Raw genomic sequence first — 20,912 nt, forward strand, 5'->3', positions numbered from 1 at the left:
GTGCACCTTGACTCCTTTGTGATTAAACCCATCCCAGAGCCTCCTCTTGCCTCCCTCACATACCCTGCTGGCTTTTCTAACATAACAGATGTTTTGACACTCCACATGTTACTAAAGTGATTTTCTCGGAAATAATCTTTCTTTGGCAGCTGTAACACATGAATCCCCGTAACTTCCTTCTCTCCATTAGTGGAATATATTACCCTTGATTATAAAAGCATGATTAACCTAAAAAACATCATGCAATACTCTTGTAGCTCTGCCATCACAATGGGGACACGCTCCGCAGAAGTGCTAACACTTGCAGTAACGTGCAGGCTGTTCACCTCAGATAAGATGGGTTTGGCACCTGTGCTCTAACAAAAGGGTCATTCTACCTTGTAAGGAGGAGCGATGCCATCCTAGCAGATGGCAACGAGTGCAAGCCAACAGGAGATCATGCAGGAGGCTCAAACACATTCACCCATGGCAGAATTCCCAGACCGGGAAGATAAAAATTAGCCTCCCTGCTGCAGTGAAGGAGATTCACCGCAACTGGTTAGATCCCGCTCAGAACTCTCGTCAGCAATGGACAAAGGAAGAAAATGTAATACATCAATTGCAACCATCTGGACAAAAAGGAAATAAAATTTTATTCTCGGGTCCCTCGGCTGATATCACATCTGAATGCACAGTGCAATACACACTGAGAATAAAGCTATTATTTGTGAAGGGCCTCTTGACTGCCTTATCTTTACCATTTTCAGAATAGCTCCTGAAATCAGTTTTTCAAGTAGTTGATTAGCAAGAGAGAGAGAGAAGGAAAGAACAGCAAGGAGCACGTCACTGGCTTTGGGAGCCGCTTTAACCTACCATCTGCAGCACCGGTACTCCCACGTTTCTCGCAGTCCAGAATATCCCAGCCCTGTGCACCCTAGAGAATGGCAAGTCTGTACACGCTCATGCTCCAGGAGCATCTTTGCTGCTGTTGTTGGGTTAAATACACATATGCACCAAAATCACATTTTCATTTTGCTCTGTTGACATGTTCTAAGCAAGTCCTGCCATGGCAGAGCGGCTGGAACTAGATGATCTTTAAGGTCCCTTCCAACCCAAACCATTCTATGATTCTATAAATCACTGGCTGCACACTGACATCAAGGTGCTTCGTATTTTGCTGGCAAGTTAAAAGTTACAGTCTCATACCAGAACTTTGTGCAAGGCCTTTACAACCAAAGCACAAGACTGATTATACTTTCAGAAGTAGTTTATATAAGGAAAAACTGGCATTACCTGAAGCCTTCCTATTGCCACGAGGCAATATTTACTACCTTGTCCCACATCAGCGTCTTCTTCTGGTATAGTCATTCCTAGAGCAAAAGACAACAAACACTGTCATAATTAGGAAATTTGGATGAGCCCAGATGCTATTGGCCTGGTTCTATACTATTCTAGATGCTCTAAATCATACAAAATAACCTTATTGTCTTCTCTAGGATTCAGGCATTATCTCTGGGTTTAGATCAGATAATCTTTCTCAGTTGTGCTTGATCCTACATACCTCACATGCATATACGGTACCCGCAGCAGCACTTTTGGCTGCCGCAGACAAAGCAGATACAAAAATTCCATTATACACCGAGAGGGACAGTTAAATTTCCATGAGTACTGCTCCACAGCATGTCACTGGAACCACATGGTCACTTAATATCGTCAGTGAATGCACACTGTATTCCGTTTTCTTTGTGAATAACATATTATCATGAGCTTAAAACCAAGGCACAGCTTAGATTATTCATTAACTTCATGCTCATATTTAACAGCCGGTTTTACTTTTTTCTATAATGGACTAAATCTGGGTCATTACGTTGAAAGATTGAAAAAATGCGGATGCTTTGCTAACAGCACTTGTTTCAGTTGTGTAACAGGAGCAACTATTATAAACACAGGAATAATTTCAAAACATACATGTGTGCTATTTTCCATGGCGGTGTTTCACAAATAGGAACATTCAGATTAGCTCTGTTTACTTGCTAGCTGGCTAAGCCTTCAGTTAAAGCTATTTCCCAACTCCAGTTTTGAGTACCAATTTCCTATGAAGCATTTGAAAAAACATCTTCCAAGAGTGACACTGCTGACTTATTTTAAGTGATTTCTAAATTCTTTCACAAGTTTTTTCAAGGAATTCAGTCACAACAGGCAGTGAATCATTTAAAAGGCACCTGGAAGCATTAATGAAATTAATTGCAAAGCAGCTACCAATTATGAAACAACAGCCGATTTATTCTCAACATTTGTAATTCCCAGTGTAAGTCAATCTTTGGACCGTGCAGAGGATGACAGCATACAACTTTCTTAAATGACACCTCTGAAAAATGAGTATAGATGCTGCTGAATGAAGTAGTCCCTGAAGGAAGGTATTTTGTACCAAAATAATTGAATCTTATCTGACAATCAGTTTCTAAATAGCACTCTAAAGGTATTTTTCAGTTCTCATTGAGCTATATAATAAAATAAAACACACAAAGTATGAAAGAAAAAACCTTACATTTTGTATAATATATTTCAAACTCTATTTGCAACGGAATTCACAATTTTGGGGGTGTAACTTCATTTGCAGCCCCTGACAGATTACTAGGATTTTATCAGGGGATCTCAAGAGCTTTACAAAGGAGGAGTGCTATCGTCCCCCATTCTAACAAGGGGGAAATTGAGGCGCAGTACGAATTTCAACGTCACACACTACGACAGCTGGGCAAAACCCCGTTGTCTTCTACACAATGATCTTGCTATCCAGAGTTACAAATCTGGCCCTAAATCATTCCTTAGCTTCTAGACCTACGTGATATCCCTCACCAAACGCTGGGATACTCCTCTGAAATGTTTTCTTAGAAGCTGTACGAGAAGATCAAGGTGGCGTTATGTGACCTTAGGAGTACATTTTAAGAAATCCATCATTAAACACATAGGTTGAAAATAACATTGGGTGGAAATGACACGTGTTATTTTCCAATTAAACATTTATTTTGCGCTTCCAATAAAGGTCCCTCCTGCAGGTTACTAGGGACTCAAACTTTCACTGGAGATCCTTCACCTGAGTTAGAACATCCTTGAAATGAAGACAACCTGCATTCACCCTCCCTGCGGGACCGTTCTGCACTGCCCGCAGTTTATCAGGTCCTTCAGGAAGTTAAATTAGAGCCCTCTTTTGCTATTTCACACACCGCTATTCCAGTCTCTCTTCCGCTACACACTAGGCAAACCACAAACAAGATCCCAAACACAAATAAGTCCCATGCTCCGAGACACCAGCATACCACGGAGAGCACAAACCACTGACACGAAACTAGTTAAGAGATTCATATTACAAAGTATTTTGTTTTCCTTCCTTGCTGTGTTTACACACAGTTATTTCTCCAACACAAGATGTAGTAACTAGCTAATGACAGCTCCAATAGGCAAAGGAACTGAATCTGGCTGCCTTTGAGAAAAAGAGAGAAAATTACCCTGAAAAAGCAGTGGCAAACGTATCTACTCAAAATTTTGTCCACTTTAGACAGCTGCTATCTGCTTACATGCACGTGAGGTGCCCGGAAGGGCGAGCTCCCAAAACTAAACCTAGACTCCTCCACAGAGCAATTTTGATTTTAAATAGGTAGAAAACGGTTAACGGAGAATCGCGTGCAGTTTGCAGGGGATGGTAACTGGAATCCAGCGGTTCCACCTTACAAAGCGGTGACTAGAGGTGTGAACTGAGAGCAGGACAAATTAAATGATGCAGCAGTTTAGGATGGAGCACGAGGATGCTGACTCTGCTGCAAAAGAAATGCAGCAGTGTACAAAAACAACCACGGGAGGAAAGGACGCAGCGGAGCAGCAGCAGAAGTAGCCTGCCACTTGGGCTGGAAGATGGCAGCAAGGACTGCATCCCTTCAGGAGATGGATGAGGAGTCTCTCGCTCCTCAGTCCTGAACTCCAAAACCTATGAGTTGAACTGTCAGCTGAAAGAAGGAACATTTTAAAAGCTGGTGCCTGAAGCAATCACGGTGACATTCACACAGCTTGGTGCGGCTGGTCTGATTTCAAAGATGGCGAGGGATTCTAGGTCCTTCCACCTTCAGAGGCTTTTCTTGGTGGATGCCTGGTACTTCTGAGAATTAGGCCACTTCAACACAGGGGCCCAAGTGCTGTTCTCTAAGGAAATAATTCTAGGCATTCTAGTTGGATAACCTTAACCAAAAGGTCCCTTTAAAATGGAATTTTCCATTTGAGAAGAACATATTTAAAGTATTTTCCCTTGACTTCAAAAGCTTTTTTAATCATTTCTTTAGTGGCGCAGCGTATTGCAAAGGACAGCAAAGATACTCAGCTGGATGGCTTCCACTTCGCATAATCTTTTTTCTGCAGTATTCAGTAACGCTTTCCTTTTTAGGATCTTGGGCCGTGCTTGCTACTGCCCAAATAAACTCAAAGCAACATAAACAATCTCCAAAATTAAACCTTGCTAAGAAACACCATTTCTGATGTCACTCTGTTGGCAAGGGAGGCTGCTGTTCTAATTTTCACCTTTTTCTTTTTTTTTTTTTTTGCAAGACAGAATTCATTTGGTCTGTATAACACACTGGAAAATGTATTAGTTGGGTTATCTCACAAGACACCCTATGAATAAAAACCAATCTGCCTGGAATTAATCAATACATGACCCAGTAAATTGCTAAACCTTCCCTAAAAGTGCCTGGAGTAAAAATACACTAAAATGATTGTCTGCTGGTCTGCAATGTAGGTGCTATTGCTGACAGCATTCCATAGAGGAAATCGTTTTCTTTACTCTCTTGCTGACAGTTACCAAATTTCAACTGTGGGTGAGTTTATATATGAGACACACAGGTAGAGAGATTTACTTGTGCTTTAGCATACCTCCTATTGAAAATCCTCCCATACTGACCCTAAATAAAGATTTGTGTACTGCGCTCAATGCTGGTTTGTCCAGCTCGTAATATAACGTAACGCTGCTCCTTAACATCACTCCCTATCTCCAAAAAAAGTTGCAAAAGCCTCCAGGAAAGCAGCCATGAAACCTATCTTTAGGAGGCATCAACAAAATAAACATACATTAGTTATTGACATTCTTTAGGTGTGACCCCGAGAGAGGCTTTATTTCTCCATACCAAATACACACTTCTCTCAAATAACAAATATAGTGCTATGCTGGTTCAAGTTAATATCAACAATTTGCAAAGCTAAGCCTGCAACCGAGCATCGCAAATAGAATGCTGTGCCGTTAGAGGTTATATTTAATTTCCAAGTGCCTTTATGCCAGCAAACAGTTTCCCACAGGGTAACGGCATGTGCTTGTGTGGACATAAGGAACTTTTTAGTTTTCCCAATGAGCTCCCAGTTGGCTCTAACAACAGAACAGCTTCATTTTCTGCTGCCTTTCCCTATCCTTCTGCCCTGTATTTTCTGCGAGACACAGAACAGCGTTAGTAGATTTGTGGTTTTGCTTCACTACACTTAAAAATAAATGATTTATGAGTCTTTAGAAGGATGTAATTTAAGTGTCCAGTGGTCACTAGCAATCCCCTGTTAATGCCTACCTCCATCAGAACCATTACTGACAGTTACACGCCTGTGCACGAAACTGCACCGTGTAACAATCTCCCATACGCAACAATGGAAAAAGGCTTTCACACACAAAAAAAAAAAAAAAAAAAAGTTGTGGATGTTTACAGCATACCAAGGATAAATCTCCTGAAAAATTCCAACAAAAACTAAATTCTTCTTTTTTTAAAAAAAAGCCCCGAAAATGACAGCATTGCAAAGAATATTCAAGCAACTATTTTGTTTTGTATTGGAAGATGGAGTACTTTGCACAAGCAGCCAGATTCTGGCCAAAACTTTAACATAACCTAACAGCTTTGGCATGCTGCGGTTAAGACGTTACCGTAAGTCTGACTTGGAAGACTACAATGTTTCTTTTTTAAGATTAAAAAACTAAGGAGAAAAAAAATATTTCAACATTATTTAACATTATTCTGGGACTTTTTATTTGAAGTTTTCGAAATAAGTATCTATCTAAGCCTTTTCTTCACTATGTGTTTTTCTGCAGGTCCTGGCTTTGATTTGCAGAAAACTAGCAACATCCTGACAGACTGTATCTTCTCTCTCCACCAAATATTTTCCACCAATTGTTACGGCATGAAAAAAAACTATTAGGAAAACATCATATGGACCACATAAGATTCATTTCCTTCCAGGAATGAGATGCTAAGAAGAGAAAAAAAAAAAAAAAAAAAAAGAAGAAAAACAAATGCTTGCTTAAGTTGAAAACTGAATGACCAGGAGAAGGTCAGCATTTCTCAGCTTCGTGACTGGTTATGAACCTGAAGCTTTGTCTAGGCTAAGGATCACAAGTTCTCCTAGTTGTGCTGCTTTGCCAGGAACGCAGGCTGGAACTGGTGCTCAGCCAGTTTCGAACAAGGGGTCTTTTTACCTCATTCAAAATAATCCAACACTACGCTGTCACTATTTAATCTAACATACAACGTAACCCGTTGGAACATCCATCTGGAACATCTGACTCCTTTTTCCTTTGACTTCCAAGCAAACTTTACCCCAAGTACTTGAGGCAAACATACAATTTATGGGGATATAAATGTGTAGGTATCACATGCCGGGTTTTGTACTTGAGCTTAGCTTTACCCTTCTCTTGCAGGCACAATGTAGGAAAAGGAACGGATCATTAACAAACCCAGCCTGAACGGATGCGCTCCTCAAAGCTGCTCGGTCTTCTCTCTGTGTCCCGCTCACCCAGAGGCAAACACATCCAGGGAACAGGCAAACAGCTCCTTTTCCAGGGGAGCACAGAGAGCGCCCAGGCTGCAGCACTCCTGCGTCTGCTTTGTTAGGAAACACGGGAGAGGCAGGTGCTGCCCGCGGGTCCTGCATGCTCTGAGCTCAGTTCTGTGCAGAAGATGAGGCACGATGCTTCCTGCGTTTTCTCTCTCATTTCTCGGTGAAAAAGGGCAGTCTGACAATAAGGGAGCCTTGCTGCTCCATTAAAGATAAAGACAAAACAAAAAAGTCAGGCTAGATGTGCAAAAGTGATCTCACACTGACCACAGACCTGAGCCGTATGAAAATTTGCTTTCTACTTTACATCTGTGAAAAAACCCCCAAACCCAGTCCTTAAAATACGCCACCATACTGATGCCAGCTGCCATTTGTTTTCACCTGTTTAAAGTATTTGAATTACTTAAGAGCTTCAGCACAGACTACTCACAGCATCAGCATTGTCAAACCTGATAGTCCATCGCACTAATAATGATCACAGGGCGGTTCTTGTCTTGATGGGTCTGCATCAATTCTGATTGTCTTATACTCAGCGTGGGACTAAAAAAAATTAACACGTTGGCCACAGACAATGCAATACAACCCAGAAAGAGAAAATACCAGGTGCTAAGCAAATTAGACTAAGTACAGATTAAGTGCATTTGCTAAATATTTGTTATTTCGTTTATGAAAGCATGTTTTATGTGTTGTATATTAGCTGTATAATGCACATGCCACATGGTCTGAAAGAAAAGGATATGGAGTTTATATATATAAAGTGTCCACTTGGCAACTGAAAAATAAATGAAAATTATTCTTTCCATAGCTGAATTTTTAAACAGCTGCAATTTAGCACAAAGCCATTTATTGCCCAGAATCCAGAAATGATGCCACAGGCTTGCTACTCTCTACCTGATTTGAACAAAAGTAATTTTATTACAGGGTAGAAAAGCCTTAGCAAATTCAATTACTGCTGCAGTTACTTCATTTGCTTTGCAGATTATGGTTGAATTACCACTGGAAATGAGAACAAATGCAGTGATGTTGCCACTTATTTACACAAATGTATTGGGAAGCAATTCAGCCCACGGATATTCCCATTCAACTCCGAAAGTCAATGGATACATAACAATTACCAACACAAAGTAAGGAAGACTGGGAGGCCAAGTAAGCACTCATGAAAGAGGCCCCGGTTCAGTACTATATGCCCTGAAAAAGGCACTCAGGGATGACTACTATGAGTAACAATTTGCATGGTAACATAAAAGACCATTGAAACTCCACATAAGGCTGTCAAAATCGAAAACATCCCTTAGGATTGTGCTATAGTTTGGAGGCATTAACATTGCGGAGGAGCACTGGGATATCATAAGAGAGCACCATGTGATTTTGAGGAGTGGAGTAATAGAAATGGGACAAAATTCAACATTACTAAATGCATAAGCATGCACTTGGGGACTAATAACAGTCATAAACTACAGCAACAGAAATGGGATGAAACTTTGTATTACTAATTGAAAGATCACACAATTAAAAGCTATTTTTGCTGTGAACTGAAAGATCCTGAGTTGACAACTGAGAAAAAGGCAGCCTGATCTATATATATATATATATATATCAGGTGATTTAGGATGCCAGCAGGATGCACTACACAAAAGAGAAGTATGCTATCTGGTATACTGCCAGTCAAGTCAGAAATATCACTTTTGTTATTCCTCACTACAATCTCATCTGGAACAAGAGCGTATACTGCCAGCGACCCACATTTTGAAAAGTTAAGTGAAAACATGAACAAGTACAGAAAAAAGACACAAGGATAAAGCAGTGAGTGCATTGTGAGACTGAAGATTAGAAGAAGTGGGCTGGTTTAACTGTGCAAAGTCAAGGCTGGCAGGATATGACCTGGAAACGCAACAGAACGCTGGAGAGAGACAGAGACACAGGGCGGGAAAACTCCCACTCGATCTTCAGTGAAATAAACCTCCCATAAGCTAATGAGGACTGGGAATCAGAGAGGTGGTTAAGCATGGGAAAGCAGCGAGGGTTTGGAAGAGCTGGAGACGGGGAAAACACCTCACTAACATGGAGCTCACAACGTGATACCTGGCAACGGGGCACTCCAAGAGGCACAAGATGCTTTCCATCCCAGGCGCCTGCGCTGCAGTGCCCGCTCCCCTGCAGAAGTGGCGGCTGGAAGTCACATACTGCTGACGACGTAACCTAGCGCTGACATGAGTTCACGCGTTTGCAGCTCTGCGTTAGCCACGTACACCCCTGAAGGGTTAGATCTCTCTAAACGTCCTGTAACACGCAGCAAGCTTTTCGTTCAAGCCAAGCAAGGAGCTGAAAGAAATCTTATTTGACCTGCACCTTCCTGAAGGGACATCCCGTATATCAAAGCTGAATTCAGTTATGTTTGGGATTACCGATAGAAAAATTAATCTGTTTGTGGAAGAAAAACAAACAAAAAAACCCCTTTCATTTTCATAGAGCCATTGACACACACTGGGCTCTCACTCTTTTGAGACAGAAATGAAGCTGAAACATTTTGACTCCCACAGCACACTGAAGTATATTAAGTCCTATTAGCAAGGAGAGGGGAGGCTTTCCTCTTCTTCCGAAACTGCCATTCAGCAGAAAATCAAGAAGTTCGCATCTGCACGCTGGTGTCTGCGCACCGCTGCACAGACTTGGTGCAAACCACCTCTTAGCATTCATAATCCCGTGACAACCGTGATTTATGCTTGTGGTATACGACCGCAAAAGGGCAGGACAACTCATGGTTTGATTCATGCCAGCAGGCGCTGTCACATTGCAAACAGCCCCTTCAACTACTGCAAACGCCAAGGTCAGCTAATCCAGTTCATGATGATGTCTGGATGAGCTCCACTGTCTCCTCTTCGAATTTTTCAAAGGTAAATATTCCCACATGCAGTACTGAGTTACGGTAGGTAAATGTTTTTCTCTGTAGTTCAAAGCAACGTGCCAAGGCTTGTCTCCCAGAAAAACAGCCTCAAAACAGAACTGAACACAAAGACTGAACATTCTCCACTACCACCACCACTCTGAAGTGAAGACCTATGCACCTAAATGGAAATTACACATTTTCATACGTAGGTGCTTGCAACTCAGTACGTAAATATAAAAGCACTAGTTGGTGTTTTCCAGAGGTACAAATGCTTTCGGGTTACCTTCTTAAAATCAGGCCATTTTTTATGTTGGTTTATCAGATTGAAAACTTTTGGCCCCAGTTGCTGGAATCCCACATTACTGACAATTCCTACAGCTCTTTGTGCCAACGAAATCGAGGAGTTTCACGTGGAAAACCGGGGAGGCTCTGAGTGAGTAACAAGAGCTGATTTCTTGATATCAAAAGCTTCTCAAGATGAGGCTGAACTGGTTACCCGACCAAAATTCAGCCTGGTTTTGTACCAGCAAAGGAACCTGAGCCAAGTTTCCAATGGTGTTGCAGACAGTGTGGTGCAGAGCGCCTTCAGTGAGATGATACGTACCTGCGGGGGGCCAAGCCTTGATGTAGCCGGTGCAATGGACAACAGCATACTGTGCTTCACCTTCTTTTACCGGGCCAAGGCCATTCCTAAATTAAAAGGAAACACAAAAATATCATGTTGATTGGCATGCAGAATAGCTTTATGCTTTTAAACTACGACTACTAATAATTTACTGATATTTGTAAGTTATGTTAGAAACAACCAAACGTCGACCTAGAGCTCTGTACAACGTCAGCTCCATTACAATGCTGTTCAAGCCTTACTTGTTTTCCCTAATACCTCTTGGAGAAAGATAGTGAAGCTTGTTTCAGGGACAGAGCTGGTTAAGACAAAGAAGCGACTTGCACAAGGCTTGCAAAAAGATCGAGTGACTCCGCCACAGTTGAATTTAGTGGCGAGTTCTCCTCTCCTGAGACCCAGTGCTATTTTACACGGTGTGCTAATGCAGACGGTTGTCCAGGCAATACTCCCTGATGGAGCATTAGCCCAGGGGAAGATGAGAGTGCTTATGGCAAGTAAGTGTTGCAGTAAATTAAGGAATAGTACCTGTATCTTTTTCTCATGGTGGTTATCCTGTTCAGAGGTAAATGATCCAGAGGAGCATTTCCACACCTACGAGTAAATTAATATTTGAAAGAGCTCAAAAATGAATATAAATACCCAAGATAAAAATGCATTTTAAGATCTTTATTAGTATATGTAAGTAGACAATAATGGATATTTATTTCTGACAAAGTCACAGATTCATGTTTTCTTAGAACTTACTGCTTCCACGGGCTGAGCTTTATGGGTGTGCTACAAATACTTTATTTTATTAAAAAATAGAAGAGACTACAAAAAGATTCCCTCCCACCCCTCCAAACCTAAAGGCTATTTGAAATGGATATTCCAAGAGTGGCTAAAGAATAGACACGCTTCAAAATACTATAAAACAAGGGTGAAAACTAGAGAAGAATGTAAGTCAGGCCCCCAAATCTCCACACAAAACAATCTCAGTGTTCCAGTAGCTTCCCTGGACAGACCATTTCGACTGCCATACACCAGCTACAATGTTAGTAGATACTAGTCCAATATTTGCAAGAACAGACTATTTACACTGTCAAGTAACTTTATTTAACACTCGTTCATGTATATTTTGTGATGTTTCTAACTATGCCTAACTGTATAGTTTTAACAATCCATTTGAAGCTAAGTAAATATTTTGAAGGGTAAAACCAGTTCATTTTCAATGGAAAAAAGAACAATAACAATGAACAAAGTAATCACAAGGAAAGTTCGCATTATTTGAAGCTCATTCTTCCCACAAGGTTTTTTTTAATTATTATTATTCTTTTTTTCCCCTTTTTTTTAATACCGGTCACTGCCAAGGAGAAGGAATGAATAATTAAAAGAAGATTTAGAATTATAAAACAATGGGGCTACTGGCATGTATAAAATTACTCTCATGCACTGGAGTTTACAACTGCAATCTGAAATGTTTTAAAAGCTGGGAACAGCCGTAAACAGGACATTAGACCTGGCTTTCTCTGCACAAAAAAAGTCTTCCTCACGTGACCAGTATGTGCAGCTTGGAGGACAAGAAAGCAGTGTTCCAAGGCTGTATTTCTTTCCTCTCAGTTAAGGGGGAAAAAGGAGCTACAGCTTTGAAGTCTGATCGTGCAGGTGTGAAGTATATAAACCCCTTACAAAGGCGCCCAAGAGCAATACATTCAGCTTCCTCACATGACTGGAAGAGCTCCACCACATAACCAAAGCACAGGGACCTGTTTTAATGTGACAACTATTTTGCTTTGCGTGTTTCATTCCATAACAAATCGTGCATCATCTGTTTTCAACGCGTATATTGGATATAGGCTGCAGATGCAATTATGTACTTTCCCCCCCAACCACACAGAGAGAAATTTATTGCAATAGCAACGGGCGTTTTATCCCATTAGTACTACAACAACAGAAGTGCCCACAAGCCCTCGTCAGAAGCACTGGGCAGGCAGATCTCTTTAAAGACACCTCAGCCATGCAGGAGAAGTTGGAAAATTGCAAAATAAAAACCCTCTAACAATTAGTCATTTATCTAGCACCAACCAGCTGACATTTGGTTAATTTATACCAGGCTAAGGTTAATTCCTACATAGCTGGCAAGTTTACAACTGAATTCCTGTTTGTCTTCAAGATTCTTTTAATATTATTGGTTTGCTGAAAAAATACACAGCATTGGGCTTTCATTACACTTGCGAAAGCTTTTTTCCCAAAGTATTGATTCGAGTAATTTGACTAGAAAAGACAATAGCTTACATTCCAGGGGTGAAGCTGTCATGAAGTTCTCTGGGAAAAGCATCCTACACCCCACACTGATAAAAATAACTGCAACGCACAACTGAGGTGCTGTTTTGTCATTAATCATTAAGGAAGACAAGTTTCAGTTTTACTCCAGTTCCAAAAGCAAGCATTCCAGAAATGCTTAATGGGAACGTGTCATTACAGCTTCGGTTTTTTAAAGCAAGGTCAAATTAGTGCAACAAAATGTCTGAAGTCTAATCTGAGACAGGACTGGAACCATCGCAGGAATACAAGGTAAACGCGTACCTCATCCTGCAAATGAAAGAGCGCCTTGATCCCATGCACATTCTCATCGAGGACTGCTGACCCTCTTTCTTTACTGTTCCAGTCTTCAAGTCCAGGATTCGTCCTAGAAAAGCCAGGGAGAGCAACTGATGTTCAGTACATAAATTTAATTCAATTGACAACAAACTAAGATGACAGTAGGTTCATAAGCTAAATGCCTTTAACCCAGTTAGGGGGAAAAATACCAACAGAGAATCTTGCTCCCCGTCTCACATCAGTTATGTGCTGGCTTAACTGATGATTTCAGCGAAGCTGACTCTGAGTCACAACAGCGATGGCTCTTTTCTCGGTTGGCCCAAGACCAACTTCCAAGGCAAGGTCAATCGTCTCGAGGCAGAGAAGACAATGACAGCAAACATAGCTTTTTGACTCGATCCGCTTGCTCCACTCTTTACCAGAACTGTGGATAAAGCAACATGCATCATTCCCCTGACAGCCGTTCGTCTTTCCCTGTGCTCTCACGTCTATCCAGAATGCTCTCACCATAATGCCACCTCACATATCCAGAGCTGCAGCAACGGTGAGGAACAAGTAAGACCAAGCTTTTCTCCTTGATGATGTGACACAGGATATGTCACAGCAGCACTTGTGGTGGGGCCCTTTCAGAATTTAAAAACATGCTGACATGTCAGGTTTTTATCAAGTTAATTTTCAGCCGGATCAGTGAGATGATCTGCCTCACCACACAGCAACATGAGACTATGCAAGGTCCAAGGCTGGACCCTGCTCATCAGCATAAGCTGACTACAAACCTCAGAATCTCCCCGCACAGATACAGCATTGAAAAGGGATGACAGCTACTACGTCATCTCAAGAGGGGACAGGACGGAGGGAGCGCTGAGCTGACACTCCTACAGTAAGTCAAGGGAGGTCTTTTTTTAATTAACAAAGGTAGCAAAGCGGTTAACATTAATCGTTCCATTCTCCTGAGACAAAACAGAAGGCAGTGATTACTACAGATAGGTTTGGATCAGCGATGGCAGGGTACCGCGTATCACCTGGAATTCTACTGTTTATCCCCAAAGAACTAACAGAATGGACTTTTGCATCTACAGCTCAATTGCTAACAGATGACTATAAAATCTTGGACATTAACAACACAGACTAGAAATGAATCACTGGCCCAGATCCACGACGCTTCAGGGCTGGATACAGCCACAAAAGTGACAGTGGGCAAGAGAAACGCAGTGGAAGAGCTGCCAGACAATTAAATGACAGCCACCAGTGCTGATGACACGTGGCCATGAGCAAACCTACGTGTTTACAGTGGGTATCTTTCAATAACTGAAACTATATAAGCCTAAGTCTTTACTGTGATATAACTACCTAAGTTTACAGCAACATAAGATACCATACTCTGTCTGTACTAAATTGAAGAAACCATGCAGAATATGTTCAAAGTCTCCCTCACTGGATTTCCTTAAAAGTCTCTGTCCAAAAATTAAGTTCTGAAATAATCCCACCGCCAAACGTTAATTTCAGAATTACTTTAACTGAAAATACTTACCACCACCCATGAATGGGAATAAAATCACTACAAACCAGTTTAAAGATTAGTGTTTTAGAGAAGGAACTATGCAGCAGCATTTTATTTTTAAGGTATACTCAAGATAACCACTCCTGGAGGAAAGCCATCCTTGTCGACAGAAGGTTAGATGTCACTTGGTATATCTCCAAGGTATATTTGCACACGGTTAAGAAGTTAGCAAGCCTGGGAACAATTCCTAAAGATGCTTCAATTTACAGCACTGGGCTATATGTTAATGTTGATGTACGATTCAGGTGTGAGCTGGGAAGAAATCGTACCACGGCATTTCCCAGCTCAGTTATGCTGACCCTATGACGCAGGACGGATCTAAGCCTCACACACACTCCCCTTCCCTCCATCGGTCTCATTTTCTGTAGCCAAAGCCACCGACTGTTTCCCCAGCCCCTCAACTAATCACACAATGTAGAGAAATAAAACATCATTAGGCAGGAGGCAAACTGACTCACAAACGAAGGCGCTACATAACAAAGCACATAAAGACAGAATATATGTGCAGGACCCAATGGCTGTCCGTATAAGCCGGCAAGCCAAATCAAACCACTAAAAGCATTTTTTTCTCTTTGGACACAATAACTTTGTCATACACATAATAATCAAAAAGCAGTGACAGTAAATGTAACTCAGCTAATAGAAATTTCTGAGTTTTTAATCACCCAAGAGCATCTACAAAAATAAGTATACTTCACAATTACATGGCTGCTACGCCTAAAATTGCTGACACATGTTCCTTTGGCATATCTGGAGCCCCTGACAAAAAAAGTCACAGTTTTTAAATTTAGCTTTTTGTTTAGCAATGTCTTAGAAATATGTACCAGATAACAAATAGTAGTCTAAATTTTGCCCTGACTTACAAAATCACTGCAGGGGGTATGTGGTAATACGAGTCAGAGAATCGCTTGGTACATCGATATTATGACAAAGCTCTCTCAGCAGCTTGTTTCAATAGTCCATCGTGCGTGTGTTAACCTTACAGAGCTCTAACACCACAGTGCAGGTTTTGAGAAAGAACAAGCAGCTTGTGTCTCATACCGTTAGAAGCTTATAATCAAATTATAGTAAAAAGAGGAAGAATTATAGCTGAACAGACTAAGGACAAAGCTTGCAATTTAGCTCAGACAAGCCTGATGGTGCACTCCCTGGGCTAAGAGGGATCTCCTAAGACACGGACTACCAGGGCTTGTGTCTCAAACAAAACTCCTCACCACTCCACACCTGACTCTGAGAAGGGGATGGACCCACACCGCTCCGCTTCTGCTAGCACAGGATTGCAAAATCATCTTCTACCTGCTTTAATATCTACAGTTCGCTGCAGCTGCTCATGTGACGGACCTTGGCAGGTCCCACCCTGCAGCCAAGCAAACTGGCATAAATCGCAGCTCAGTGTCGTACAGACAGCTCAGTTCAAAGAGGTGGCACGCTCTGATGATAGTTCTGTCACAGACCCATAAAATATTCGTATCTCCATGTGCTCCTGCATCTTTTACACTGGTGCTGCTATCTTGGTGCTAAATACTCACTTAGGTTTCTCGACAGGAAACACACACAAAGTACATTTGATGTAAAAGTTGGCAAGTATGTTCTTATTAATGAGAAATATTCTAGGATGCTCTGACAACTTCTGCTAACTGAACAGTGCACATGTGCTTTTTTTTTTTTTATTTCTTCTTCTAGTTTCTTCAGAAGAACAGTTCTAACAACCCAGTGCTACCACCAGCTGGATCCTTATGAGCTTCCCCATAAATTGGTAATTGCATGTAGTGCATTTTCGTGTTAAAACTTTTCCCCTCTCCAGCTCCAGACACAACCCTCAGATACAGCAAGTGCAGGGTGCATGTCTCAATCACAGCATTTCTGTGACTGCCACTGCTGTCTCATTACCATTTACAGCAGCTGCACAGCTCAGAGGAAACCAGAGTTTACTCTGCTCCAAAAGAGAAAGCAAATAAATGAGCACAATGCTTATTAAAACCAGCACATAAATCTCTCCGGTTGGTCTGGGTATAATTGATAATTCGTTGAAATCTACCCACTACAGTCCCCATTCAGAAGGCAGTATTGCTTAAACCTGTAATAAACCAGTTGTCCTCTGAGCAGGAATCCACCGTGTGACCCAGGAACCTGATGTCAGCTGTCATTACAGGACGGGGCTGTCAGAGGGGACCACAGAGGTGAGGACGATGTTCAAGAGATGAATTATTCAGGTAAATTTAGAGAAGCCATACAAAGCTCTTCCCAGTAAAGAGATTAGTAACAGATTCAAGTACTGAGGATACATGCCAGAAACATTTCCTTTGTGTTATGCCGCAGCGTGTTCTCAAAGATGCTCTAAAAATATTCTCATAATGATCAAGGGGACAAATGTTCATATTGGCACTAAAATACCCCTCGTGTGCGCAAATAGTGGAGAGATTACGCATGACCCTTCCCCTTTTGGACCTCCAATTGCTACTGTGAACGTTCAAATACCTTTCCTGTGTCTGCAGTGTTTGAGATGAACCCAAGCCAAGGACTGGCCTGACCTGCTGAAGTTCATGGGGTTTCAAATCTGGGAGTTTGGCTCAAATCCATCTTCACGCAATAGCACCAGCCTGCTAGAAAATTTGTTCCTCCATGTTTAAGCACTGCATGCTAAGGGTTATAGCCTGGTAATCAAACACAGTCTGTTCTTTGTTACTTTCTTCAGGTTTTGGGGTTTTTTTTTGGTGAATTCAAAACTTCATAAGCTTCAACACCTAATTCTACCATAAATGCTCTCTGCTGGATTTCCAGTTCCCTAAGAATCCTACAGTCTGTAATTAGAAAGACAGGCTGTTACATGAGGGCATTCTTCTGCAAAAATTTCAGAGCGAGTTGAAATGTCTGTCTCTAAAAGCAATCATATGGTATCCACATCCAGTTTGCAGCACGGAAATGCCCCTCTTTTGCAACAAAAGGCTACTACCTGCTTACAAAAATCAGAAGAGAGTTGCCTTGGCCTCATGCACACAAAAATACTGTTGGCAAAGTACATGACACAATTTTCCGTTTCCCTCTAACTCATCAGTAGATGGACTGCTGTCTTGCACAGAATCTTGAACCTGATAAGGAAACAGTCTGAATTAATATCTGGAGTCTCACCTTGCCCTCAATACAGTCACCTCTAACAACCCAGCAAGCTTCGTGTTGTAGACGATAGTTTCTTGTCTTACAAAGAACAAGTTAGATGTTTCATAATTGTTCTCAGCCACCGGATTGTCTACATATTTCTTTCCAGGCAAAATAAAATAAAGGATAAACTACGTTTGGTTTGGACAAGATAACAAAAGACAACTTTGTGCTCACCAAAAATACTCCACAGGCTACTCAGGGAAGACAAACAGAACACAGGAATACTGCACCAAGAAATCCTTATGAAAACTAAAAGCTTCTTAATCTTACTATGAAAATGGAAAAAGCAAGACAGGGATGCAGGAAAACAACAGGAAATAATTAAAAATAAAAGCGAAGTGATAGTCAAGGTACTGATGCTTCTGTACATAGCTCCAAACGTAAGCTGACCCCCAGACTGAAGGGTCAGAGAACAAACGACGACTTCTACGGTGATGTTCTCTATTAGTACATTAAGTTTTCAGAAAGTAGTAGCAGAGATTAGCTTAAAGACACGTGCTTTTAACTAAAACTACTAGCTGCCAGCCCATCACACAGAAGTGCAAAACTGCAAACAAACTATTTATCATTTGTAGGGAGGCAGCACAGAAAAGTATCACTCAAGAGAGTAGCATCCAAAGCCAACTCTGTTACTGTACCTCGGGACAGGAAAGATGTGCATCAAGACAGCATTACTGGTTGGACCACTGGTTCTCCACCACAGTTTGAACAGATGTAAGACACTGGTCACTGCTTGCGATAAAAACCCGAAGATTTTACAGCATGCCCCTCGCTCACATCAGAGGTTAGTGTGCAGCTCGCTCAGGCAACGGCCGCTAACCTGTTGTTTATTTTAACACCGCTACTTCATATTCAGAGTAACTAATGGTCTTTTAAATCTACAACAAAAAAAGACACCAATTCTTGATAGCTTTTAAAACACACCGAGAGGCCACAAAGAATGCACAGTTCTAGAAAGTAAGTGCCTGATGAGGTTGTTTTTACAGAACAAACTTGCTAACTCGTGATGCTTAACTCATTCACCAAAAACCCCTGCTCATTCACAAACAACCCCAGCGTGCAGGCACTGGCACTCCTACACGCTCGCCTTCCCCAGCTTCAGACACAGCACCGCCACGTGGGACGGCTGCCAGGGCTCGCGGTGATGCAGAGCAGATGGGCTCGTAACAGGCAGCAGGCTTTTCTCTTTCATACTTCAGATTCATGCAAAATAAGTATCATAACTGCATCATTAGCATTGCACATATATTTTTAATTTGCTTGTGAAACGGGTCTGTTCCCCAGACCATCTGCCCTGTGGAGGTTCTGCCTGGAAGGTGTCTGGTAGCACAGGTCATCCCTTACTGGTATCACAGTCTTCAGGGACCATAATCACAGCTTCAGTCCCTGGCTTAGGGGAAGCTCAGAACATGGGGGGGGGGAAACGTGTTCCTGATCACGTGGAGATGGTTGAGATGGTTGATGCAATGTAAATCTTTGCTGATATTAAAATCACGTTCCTATCAAATCTTTCAAGGAGTGGGTCAGCAGGACTTTGAGGGAGGTAGCACCGCGGGTGGGAACAAGGTCTCCCCATGCACACTTCCCACCATTGCTTCCCAGCTGCTCTGACCGTACTCCCCACAGGAGACTGCACCCAACCAGCAAGGCTCTACAGCGAGCCAACATTCATACCTCCGTCCTCTGCCGCAGAGGATTTTGTGCCTTGGGCCAACCTCTCCAGAAGAACGAAGCCATGGGGACCCTGGTCTACCAATACCCCTCGAGAATACAGTACAACCGTAAAATCGGTCAGCCTCACGCCGCCTGGAACAAAATCAGAGACCACACAGGACTTCCCAGCTGTCATTATACTGCACACATAGCAACCAAGAAGCTCGTGGGATGGCAGGGATAAAACACAGTCGCTCTTGCTCCAAAGCTGGCAGTGCCTTCCACCCAAATGTTGCGAGACTGCTTCAGCTCTCGCAGGCTGGGGCTTCGCTGCTCCCACATGTGTGTTTTATCGTGCAGCAGGAAGCAGCACCGTATCCCTACCCCACTGCACATACATTGCAAAGCATCGCTAACACACCGATAACGATGAGGACACTGAAGCCCAAAGGAACGATTTCTCTTGCCTGCGGTGAGCCAGCAGCAGAGGTGCAGCTAGGAACAAGGTCCAAGCTCATATAAGCAATACGAGTTCTCCAGGCACTGTAGCTATAGATGAAAATTCTCAATAATATAACCCACAGTGATTCTCAGAAAGTCCATAAAATTCTCATGATGACTATATGCTTATCAAGGCATAATCAGCTTAAATGATAAACAAACTTGATTATGCTTCCACAAGAAGACTATAGGCTGGGCAGCTGATTTATCTTTCTTTATATCCTGTAATAACCTCTTGATATATAAATGTGGAGCCTGAAATGAATTAGCCCTAATAAGGAAAAGAAATTTCACTTGAATCGAATACACCACTTTCACGATGCTACTTAGAACCAGGACATGCTCTCTATTGCTCATTTTTCCCTCAGCACTCATGAAGAAATTCCTGAACTACCTATCACATAACGATGGATAATATTCCACTTATAAATATAAACCATCAAAGCTCATTCTCCTCACTGGCCTAGCTTCTCAGAGGGACTATTTGAACCTCTCTAAATATGTTAAGGTTTACATCATCTAATTGCAAAAGGCGTTGTATAAGCATTAGAGTCAAGTTATGACATTCTTACAATAGAATGAAGAGTCGATCCAATCAAAAGCAAAGTTAAAAAAATAAAAAAGAAGTAATGCAATTGAAATGTAGCTATTTTTAAATATCTGTCTGTCCCCTACTTACCAACTGGAGACATTGAATTGAAAAGCATTCTCACCCCCTCTTGTTTTTCAATAAGAAACCCCTCACGTTACACAGCTGCTTGCTTAATACAACTTGTTCTTATAAAAGCTCATGAGGCCAAAAGGTCTCTGCTGTTCCTGCCTTCATGTTTGACTAACCAGTTTGCATCATGTAATTCTCCACAGTGTTGGGCAAATATGCATCATTTTAATTAAATTAAGAAGGAAACTATGTGGGCTTTTGAGCCTTGCCATTGAGTTACTTTTAAGGGACTATCTGAAGGGATAGTGTTACAGATCACATGCAAGTCTGTCTGCTGATGGACTTGGAAAAACTGGACATAAGAACCCAAGCAAATAATTCAAAGCATATGTTGAAAGTTAAGTTGTAACAGAAAAACCCCCAAAACATTTCAAGGACTAAATGTATTTTGAACCCT

General features: G+C 41.7%; 1 protein-coding gene across 13 annotated transcripts in view; it reads right to left on the reverse strand.

Moving 5' to 3' along the window:
* The window catches only part of ARNT2 (aryl hydrocarbon receptor nuclear translocator 2), a 105,178-nt gene that overhangs the window by 31,854 nt on the left and 52,412 nt on the right, over positions 1–20,912 (reverse strand). For all 13 annotated transcript variants that reach the window (XM_075764144.1, XM_075764139.1, XM_075764146.1 and 10 more), the window contains 4 exons: positions 12,906–13,008; positions 10,869–10,934; positions 10,323–10,408; positions 1,273–1,349 (listed from right to left, as the gene is read on the reverse strand). In XM_075764144.1, coding sequence (XP_075620259.1) covers positions 1,273–1,349; positions 10,323–10,408; positions 10,869–10,934; positions 12,906–13,008 — 332 coding nt within the window. The remainder of the gene's footprint in view (positions 1–1,272; positions 1,350–10,322; positions 10,409–10,868; positions 10,935–12,905; positions 13,009–20,912) is intronic.

The sequence above is a fragment of the Balearica regulorum genome, chromosome 12 (assembly GCF_011004875.1).
Source record: "Balearica regulorum gibbericeps isolate bBalReg1 chromosome 12, bBalReg1.pri, whole genome shotgun sequence".
Classification (NCBI taxonomy): Eukaryota; Metazoa; Chordata; class Aves; order Gruiformes; family Gruidae; genus Balearica; species Balearica regulorum.